The following is a 10297-nucleotide window of genomic DNA, read 5'->3' as shown; positions in this document are numbered from 1 at the left end:
AATATTATCGCTTTTGCTGTTTTTGTTGTCATCGTTGTTCCTATAAATGTTATCGATATCGATTATAGGAACAATGATGACGACAATGACAACAGCAAAAGCGAAATAAAATAATAAAATGAATCGTTTAATATCAGCAATAAAATAATTCATTGCAATTGAATATTATAGTTGTATTCACGACAATACATACATACATACATACATACATACATACTAATTGTTTGTTTTGTTATTAATTCAAATTCATGTAACTAGCTCATTCTTTGAATAAAGCCCTACTAATTAAAATGCATGTGGTTTCTCACTCTTGTTCAGGTACTTTCGCGCATTAACAAAACGTCAGTTTTGTCTTTATTTCGTAACATAATTTATGTTCTGGAAGTATATCAAAGAAAGCGAAATGAAAAGCAAACCTTTCAAGCGTACATTGTCTTCGATTCTAATAATTTTCAGGAGTTTATCCCGCCATTCAAATTATTGTGAAGCAGCATACTTTCATGTAATATAAGAATGCAAACTAGGGCCTGACTAGGTCAAGCCATGTGTGTGTGTGTGTGTGTGTGTGTGTGTGTGTGATTTTCCTCACTTACCACTGTGGGTTACAGGGTTACCGACACAATGTTAATGTCCGTAATTTGTTCGTGTGTGACTTGAATAACGAACAAAAAATCCATTTTTATTAGCGAACTTCACTGCATTTATTTATTGACATTTTTTTTTTTATATCTCGAAATGCGACATCAAGATACATTCGTCAGGGACGAAGAAAGAAACAAGGTCGGTTTATGGAGAACATAACTAGAAGCAAAAGTACACAGAAAATATAGGTCAAGACTGTATTCATTAAACAACCAAGACCACAAACCTATACGCGTATCAAGGAGAAGAAATAAAAATCGGTCGGTTTCAGCACGCTTGTTTGCCCAACCTATCTACCTACTTGCCCTAATTCGAGTAAACAAACAGCGCTGATGCAATGTCTGCCTATTTTGTTCAGTCAATATTTGAAACCTTGCCAAGTGCGCTTATGAATATTCATAAGTACGTCAGACAAGTTAACGCTATGTACTGTATTGCCAAGCTTAGTCGCTGTTCGCTGTTCGCTCGTTACTGAGGATTCTAGTTGCGGATTTAACAATTTGCTTCGGATTTTACATTTAAACTACGGACATGCCTGCCACCCCAGATCAACTTCAGAAATATGAAAAGGTATGTATTTAAGTTGTACCTGCATTTTTATCCTTTGATGTGCGCCGCGAGTGATAATGCGTTTGTGTACTACACTTTTTACCCAGTAAGTTTTCGAAGCATAAATCGTTATATAAAAATTGCGTGCAACGTTTTAAATAGAGTACACCACTAGGATTACAGTGGTTCTGAATCTAGACATATCGAGAATCACAAACACAAATATCGTAGTATGAATCACAGACACTTGATTCCGGGGTAAACTAAAGTGTACACTCACCAATTAACACGTGTTAATTGGTGTGTTGTGTGTATGTGTGTCTGCTTACCCTTATATACGCACAGCGTCTTTTTAGCTGAAGGGATTCAGGAAATCAACGTATCATTAATGTATTTAAATAATTTACAGTTATTCAAGATCTTGTAATGAGTTAATTTTGTTTAGAAATTATGTAGAAGTAATCACAATGTTGATGTATTGATGTTAGGTGAGTGGAAAACTTGGATTGGTCGATGTCGGATGTGTGGCCAACACACCCCCAGAAAAATAAATTATCATTGAGAAGGTCACAGGATCTGGCACAAACAACCACGTATGTGGGGGCTCATAAAGGAACCGTCAGAAGAAAGAAGAACTAAAATAGCAATGGCGAGTTTTGTTACAGCTTTAAAGTGTGTGCAAACAATACATATCTTTAGTACTCGTGTCAGAAATATGTTTCAAGCTAATTTATCGTAACATTGCTGAAGTTACTAAATAACAAAAAGTTTGAAATGGTCTTCCTGGATACGGTTTTCTAAATATATTGATGTTGTTTCCAAAAGACTGTCAACAGATTTTGACAAAAACGAGTTGAAATCTTGCTCCTGAATAAAAAAGGGATATTTTAAAAAAGAAACATTGTACAAATCTATCCGTACAAAAATTTCGCATTTAAATCAAATTAAACTATTAAATCAAAGGGTTCCACTAATCATAACTGAATTTTTTTTAATGAATTAATGCTGAGTGGTCTAACATATGTGCCACATGGACCGAAAATATAAAGGTTCGTGGGACACCACACACACACACACACACACACATGTCGATACAGCACGAATTGTTCCATTTTTACTTTAAAGTTCAAACAGCATTCGAAGGACCCGTGCATCTTAAATACTTAATTAAAATACTTAAGCACTCTGACGTAGATTTTGGCTTTCATCCAGAGGAACGTGTAATATTACTTCTGGACTTGTACGAAGATGCCCTTCTAAGAAGGTTTCGTATCGACTAACTGTAAATACAGAATACAATACGGAATTAAAATGATAGACAAAACATGCGTATTGAATAAAAAATACGAGTGAGGAGGTGAATGTTATGTATTTTAAGGAAATACATTTTTTGAAGGAGTTCAAAAATTCAATTGCGAAAACGAACGAAACCGTATCACTGAAAATATTTTGTTAATTGCGGGTTTTATTTTAATTTAGATTATCAAGCGTTCCAGAGAGAGAGAGAGAGAGAGAGAGAGAGAGAGAGAATTTCAGGGTTCAGTTTATCAGGATCGATGTATATGGTTTTAAATGAGTTTTTTTTATTGGCGAATTTTATTAGATTCAAATTATAAAATTAGAAACCTGCAGTCAAACAAGAAGAAAGTGTGTGTGTGTGTGTGGGGGGGGGGGCAAAGACAGAGAGAAAAAGAAGTTGCAAGGAAAGAAGGAAATTATATAAGTAAATGGAAAAGGGTATTTACAAAATGTGTTCTCGTAGATTTTTCATAGTACAGTGGGGTGCGAAATCTTATGTTTCTAGAGATGTGATCGTATTGATTTTAAATAAATTACTGAAACCCTAGTTCGAGCAATACATCTATTAAAATATCTAGAATTCTATTCTCATACGTAAGCTGGGTTATTATTTCTTACAGATAATGCTGTAATAGGTGGAAAATAAGAATCTCATTATCGCTGTAATGATGTGGGGTTAAATAGTTTTTATTATTTGAAGAACGTTTGATCGAGTGGTCTAAAACGCTCGCTTTTACCGACCACTACCTTCTCACCACAACCGCTCCGGTGGCCTAGTGGTTAGAGCGTCCGCCTCGGAAGCGGGAGGTCGTGGGTTCGAACCCCGGCCGAGTCATGCCGGAGACTAACAAAAATGGTACTAACAGCTGCCTCTCTTGGTGTCAGGATAATTTGACTGGGTGGGACATGCTACGTGTCTGCGACATGATGCCCCAGTGCTAAGACATCACTAAAGACTGCCACACTGCAGACATTGTAGCGATATGACTGAACAATTTTTAAAGCTACGTTAAAAATCCTAATCACACATCACACCTTCTGACCTCTGCCCACGTGGGTTCGAGTCTCACGCACGGCCAATGTGGGTCGCTGAGAAAGCTACCCGTTTCTTCCAGTAGGACGGTTGTTCTTACTGTTTTTCATCTGTTCTTCGACCATGTGTTGAACAATGGCGTTAAGTTTACAAGAACAAGAACAATGAAGACTAAACATTCTTGCAGAAACAGCATTTTAGTAACGAATTCCTTCACAATCTGTCGGTTTTTCTTCTTCTTGCACTTGTTATTTACCATGCGTTTAACAGCCAGCACAGTCAAGAGGTATCAATGCTACCAATTGTTATGCGTGAATGTAATTGCAAACAAGAAGCATTTAAAAACGTCTTGAACCGGAAACGATTTCATTGAACACTAATTCCATAGCGTTCTATGCATTTTATGATGGTATATTCGTGATCGAATTCTGATTAAGGATTGAAATAGGCTGGTCCTACAGTGTAAGACATCAACCCTGATATTTATTTTATTTGGATCGACGACTTACTGCCTAAATAAACGGCGTTGTGTAACGTGCCGATTAACAGGGAAACGGGAGGCCATCATTTTCAAGAATATTTCGCACACTTGGCAGCCCACATCGCCCCTTGTTTCACAAATTAAAGTATATTTGCTTTAGTCGCACTATAAATACTCTGATATATTTCGTAATATATTCGAATTCTGACAAGCAATTGGGTGCGTTTATTTAGTCGATTGAAATGCGATGTGAGCTGAGGAATGCCGAAGTCGGTTTAAGTTGAAATATGTTTCTTTAACGAAACAAATAAATATATACTATAATCAAAGAAAGCGGTTTGATAACTTCGTTTCGTTAATGATACTTGCCAGCCTTTAACCGGTTTAGGCATTCCCGGTTCGCATTCAGCCGACTGAAATGTAGGTCAACTGAGCTTGAAAACAAGTCCATTTGCTTAAGTCAGAATATGAATCCGTTAGGAAAAATAGATCCGAGAAAATAGACTTTAATTTGTGAAAATTGTCGATATGGCTTGCCAAGTGTGCGAGATATTCCTAAAAATTTGTCCCCACTTTCCTGTCAGTCGACCGGAAACACGCTACACAATGCCGTTTAGTTAGGATGTAAGACGTCGATCTGAACAACATAAATATCAGGGTATACGTCTTACATTGTATGACTAGAAATCGGCTTGAAAACAGATTTTGAAGTCACAATGACTAGCTTTCGGTGGGAACACATTTTTGTAATCGACAAAATGCGTGAAACGCCTGTGAATATCACAAACGCCAGTAAAATGTCGCAAAATGATTAGTACCGCTTGTAACAGAATTTTACCGTGTGTTTTCGTTGCTGTTAAATGTCATTTACCGGCGATTCTAAGTGCATAGTTCTGACATTTACAACGCATCTGTAAAAGGTCACAAATGTTGACACCTATGTTATGGGACACACACACACACAAAAAATAAGAAAAAAAAAAAGAAGAAAAAAAAATTCGTTTTGCTTCGTAAGTTTTATTACAGAGATACTGCAATTGAACATGTCCGTTGTCTCTAAGTATGTGATTTGTTTTAATGTCCGCGTGTTGGTAAAAATGATTGTTCGCGTTCAATAACAGGACAAAAATTGTCAATCTATCTGTCTGTCTGCCGATTTGTGTACCTTGTGCCAAACGTTAACCTTCATTCCTGTATCAACTTAAAAGGTATAATTTACCTTTATATTCACAAAAAGAACGGCGACTATTGTTAATACTATTTCCATTACTATTACTTTAGTAATAATAATCTTATTATTTCAAAAATGGGTACAAGTAGGTTTTTTAATGTTTTTTTTTAAAAAGAGCAACTGCTCTTTACTCTTTAGAAATCACGTATTGGTAATTAAAGGTAAGTTTAGTAGTGTGATGAAATCTTGAAAGGATGTGGCGAAACTACGTTAAATGCGGGTATATTGGCTCTAATACGGTGTAGTTGACATTTCTGAAATTCTGGAACATACATCGTACTTAATTTATGCATTGTAGACTGCATATTTGTTAAAAGTTTCTCGCAGGGTTTAGGACTCGCTATTACACGCTACCTGTGATAGTTATCGTGCGTGCGTGGCATTATTTTGATCATTAGCATACATTGTCAGTACAGAAGGTGCAGTATTGCTAGTGAATGTCACAGTTTGTACTAATTACGTTTGCTTGTTGTTATGACGACAATAATCCATCGCTTGTTTTACTCTTGAGATATTTTTTTGTTCATCAAACCATCATTGACTTTTCTGCATTGCACCAAACTAAGTTACGGGCTCCGAAACGTGCGAATTACGCTCAGGATACATCCCTTGTTTAATTACAGAACAGTGTTAACATACTAACAAGGACACATAAAATCACACTTTTGTTGATCAAATTTGGCATTTTGGAGTTTCTAATGAATATATTAGATAATTTTAAAATGTGGTATTTGGAATTTGTAGTGAATATATTATTTAATATATTGTATTTTGGAGAGTATATATATATATATATATATATATATATATATATATATATATATATATATACAATACTTTGGAAATGCTTGTCTTGTGAATTCTTCTCGGTCAGGAGAGAGTTAGTCCCACCGAGGGGCTCTAAACAAATATATCAAAGATTTCTTGACACTTGTGTCTTAAAAAGATCTGCTAATTATATACATAAGCATTATTATCAACGGCCTGTCAGCCTGTCTCCATACAAGGCGCTGACAGCCTTCTCCCTAGTCTGTCTTACGAATATTAAAGCAATTCCACGAAGAATCTTGACGAAGCAATAACTGCATTCTCATCAACAAAGTCAACAAGCTTGGGTAAGACCTTGAACACCTAGAAAGTCACTGACTTTCCAGCTATGGTTGGAGCTCAGTCGAGATGTGCTTTCCAGCATAATAATTGAGATAAAAAGACGGTCTTTTGCATAAACAAGTGGCTTATTTATAAATTTATATACTTCACGAATCTCTGTTGTTTTTGTTTTTGGGTTAAACCCCATTTTTTAGCGCTAGATAATTTATTCAGTATAACTGGTGGATGAAGATCACGCGAAAACCCATTAAGGACCACGGGATATACTGGTGGAGGAAGATCCCGCAAACCCAATAAGGACCACGGGATATACTGGTGAAGGAAGATCCCGCGAAAACCCAATAAGGACCACGGGATATACTGGTGGAGGAAGATCCCGCGAAAACCCATTAAGGACCACGGGATATACTGGTGGAGGAAGATCCCGCGAAAACCCTATAAGGACCACGGGATATACTGGTGGAGGAAGATCCCGCGAAAACCCAATAAGGACCACTGGAAGTTACTGCCAGCTTTCTCACAAAGCCATTTAGGCCGAGCCCGAGCACGAACCCGGGTGAACAGAGTTGAGATGGTAGTGATCGGTAAAGGCGAGCGCTTTAGAACAATCAGTCCCCCGGGGTCCCCTTGACCCTATGCAACCAAGAGTTTGCCTGGACATTAAAGACTGCTACAATGGTATATGGACAGTTCAAGAATTGGTATGGATGACAACCTACTCGTCAGTCTGCAAAGTAGAAACCTCATCGTTGATCCAGTAAAAGTTTGGTATTGGAAGGAATTCTTTTGCTATCAGCAGCTGGATATTTTTAATGGCAATGGAGCTCCCAACGTTTATTGAAACCATATGGCTACACATAGTCTCTCTTAATCGGTGGAAATAGTACTAACCTCGAAGAACAACCTTTCAGGACGAAGCCAAATATATAAAATAGGGCAGGGGCGGGCCAGTTTGAGCATTAAATGTATGGAAATTGTATGATTTAAAAGGATTTCTCTACAAATTATTTATATTTTCTTAAAGTATGTGTGATTTTCACATTGAATGCAGCAACGCTATGAAACAATCAGCCGTTGACGAGGATTGGTTGTATCACACATTTACATTACACTTCAGGATAATTTATTGGTTTTAATGAGAGAAAAAAATATGCATTAGTGTTTTGATATAGGAAAACGTTTGTTAAAAGAACCGTTGATTTATTTTAAAGAAACGCCATTTCAAATTCAAAAGCCATTACGTTGTTTTTTTAAATCACTAGTGATACAAAAGCATCATATGCGCATGCCCAGGCAGTACTTTGGCTTGCATCGTGAATTTGTTGACATTGTGCATGTATATGGTGACGGTCCTAGAGATGTTTTACTGAAGTTGTTTCATATATTCGACGAAGAAATTACAGACTGAATTATGTCATTACTAAGAGGTAAAACAATAGAAATCGAAACATTTCTAGGTTGAGTCATCTGCAGTCACACGCACCTTATAACAGACGTCAAACTGCTATGTAAACCTTGCCGGTAGACATAGTTTATAATGGAATTTCCAGTCGTTTCGGTTAAACGGCATCCATTCGGTTATTTTAAACCATTTAAAAATCAGATCTAAACTGTCTCACGTGTAGATCTGACAGCGACCGCTTAGAGGTCTTATTTTGGTGTCCTTTGAATTAGCCAATGGAACTGCATCTTTCGGAAATTTGAAAGTAATCAAATCATTCGGCAGACTTTGATGCTCTTCAGTAGTACTGCTCAGTCTCCCAGACGCGAAGATACAAGACTTCATCTGATTGGCTGATAAAATTAGCAACTATGATAAGACCATACGTCACCAGAACATGACTCTACAGCGGTCGCTTTCGGTTCTTCACGGACAGTGGAGGTACGATTTTAATTATATTGAGGCATTTTGGTAACTGTTGTATCCCTAGCAGACTGCATTGTTTCATACGGATACATACAACATTTTTTTGTATGTTTTCACAGATGTACATCCCGTCAGTTTTCCTAGCCTGTACACTTCATTTAAGTTATCAGATGACTCTTATTAAATAAAGTTAGTCATGAAGTGGATGAAACGATATTTTATGTCAGTCCTACAACATATCGTCGCATACATCTCCCCCCATTGCAATGTCAGGCAAAATCATTAATCCTTAAATGCAGTTAGTTGCACTTGAAATTCAGTCACATAGTAATTGGGTTTTTAAAAAAAAACACAACACAAACGCCGAAAATTCTTTGCAGCTAGTTTCGCATTTATGCTTCTTCAAATGTTTTGAAAGAAACGGATTGCGTCTTTTATTTAAAAATTAAAATTACGTTATTACGTAACGTCACAAATGATACGCATCGTCATAACAATCACAGTAGTAAGAAAATGGCATCATATCAGATGGGGAAAATTCACATGCACACTAAGCGGTAGGGGTGCAGTATAAAAAATGATCGTCATGTTCTCGATACCATTCAAAATATTTTTACTAATCATGCCATGCCTATAAGAAGGAATGTCAATCATCCGTCCGTCATCGTAATATGGCTGTGAGGACAGTAGTTCCAACGCATTCCGGAAAAAGCATTATAAATCCAACATGACCTGAAATGTCTAACAAATTAAAATCTCGATTGGAGTACATAACTTTCAGGTTCACCATTAAGGATTATAAAACCCTCAAAATAAAAGTAAACATGTTCTCATATGTAATACAGACCTAATAGGCAAATATTGTTTAAAAATAAATAAAAAAAAAGATAAAGGTTGGAAAGTTTTATTATCGTGCACCAAAAGCATCTATAAAATGACTAAAAGAGATTGTTCCTTCTCATTTATCCCCCTTCTCCCTCCCTCTGTCAATAAATTTTTTATGAAATCTTGCGAATGATAGGTACTACGAAGTACATGTGAATTATATTGCGGCATTATTACTTAAAGTAAACCTACCAAGTGGATATGGTGGACTATAAATATAATGCTAACAGCTGCAATTTAAAGAATTTTTAAGTTAAAAATGTAAATTTGTATTGCTGTTACTCAGTAATTGTTTGTGTGTGTGTGTGTGTGTGTGTGTGTGATCTGGGTTTTTAACGTAGCTTTAAAAAAAATTCAGTCATATCGCTACGATGTCTGCAGTGGCAGTTTATAGTGATGTCTAGCACTGAGGCATCATGCCGCAGACATTTAGCATGATATCCCACCCAGTCACATTATCCTGACACCAGGCCGACCAGTCCTAACACTAACCTCTTAATGCTAAGCTCCAAGAGAGGCAGCTGTTAGTACCATTTTTGTAAGTCTTTGGTATGAATCGGCCGGGAATCGAACCCACGACCTACCGCATGCGAGGCGGACGCTGTAACCACTAGGCCAGTAATAGTTATAAGCTTTTTAATTAGAATTCTTCTTAATCAAGTTCTGACTTCTAAATATCGCGTACCATAAACAATCGAAACGCAATAAATGATTTGATCAGAGCTGTAAAAGGAGTGATCTTTTCTTTTTATACCCGACGTCATGTGAGTGTACGTTAGGAACTATTTTCTTCTGTATCAGGAGAATTGTTTTGTGGGTGTTCATGCCTCTTGAACGAATTAAATTTAAGTAGAATTATTCTCTCTCTCTCTCTCTCTCTCATGTTTGCATATTCTACAAAACGGCTATATGCAAGCTATTGATTGACCATGTCGAAATACTTGTGAAACATTTTTCGATTGTATCTCTTCTTTCAATCGACTTAAGTCTTTGTTGTTAAGATAAATCCATAAATCGTAAACCATCCTTAAAACTTGTCTCTTGTCTAGTCCGCCAGCGTTTGGTAAATTTACCTTCTTCAAGAACATTTTCCAGTGTTTCATTTTCATCAGAAACTTTCATTAAGAAAAAATGTAGACTAAATATTCTTAGAAATGTTCATAGAAGGCAAATTTGGCCAAAGTTAGAGAGGAAAACAGA

General features: G+C 36.6%; 1 protein-coding gene across 1 annotated transcript in view; it reads left to right on the top strand.

The window, feature by feature from the left end:
- Positions 1-1054: 1054 nt before the first annotated feature.
- Positions 1055-10297, top strand: part of LOC149774590 (hexokinase-2-like) — a 34254-nt gene continuing 25011 nt past the window's right edge. The window contains exon 1 of the mRNA XM_089945099.1: positions 1055-1212. Coding sequence (XP_089801225.1) covers positions 1174-1212 — 39 coding nt within the window. The 5' untranslated portion in view covers positions 1055-1173. The remainder of the gene's footprint in view (positions 1213-10297) is intronic.

Source organism: Sinohyriopsis cumingii, unplaced genomic scaffold (genome assembly GCF_028554795.1).
Source record: "Sinohyriopsis cumingii isolate HCF-2022 unplaced genomic scaffold, ASM2855479v2 utg000198l, whole genome shotgun sequence".
In the NCBI taxonomy this organism is placed as follows: Eukaryota; Metazoa; Mollusca; class Bivalvia; order Unionida; family Unionidae; genus Sinohyriopsis; species Sinohyriopsis cumingii.
This window is presented reverse-complemented; position numbering and strand designations above follow the sequence as displayed.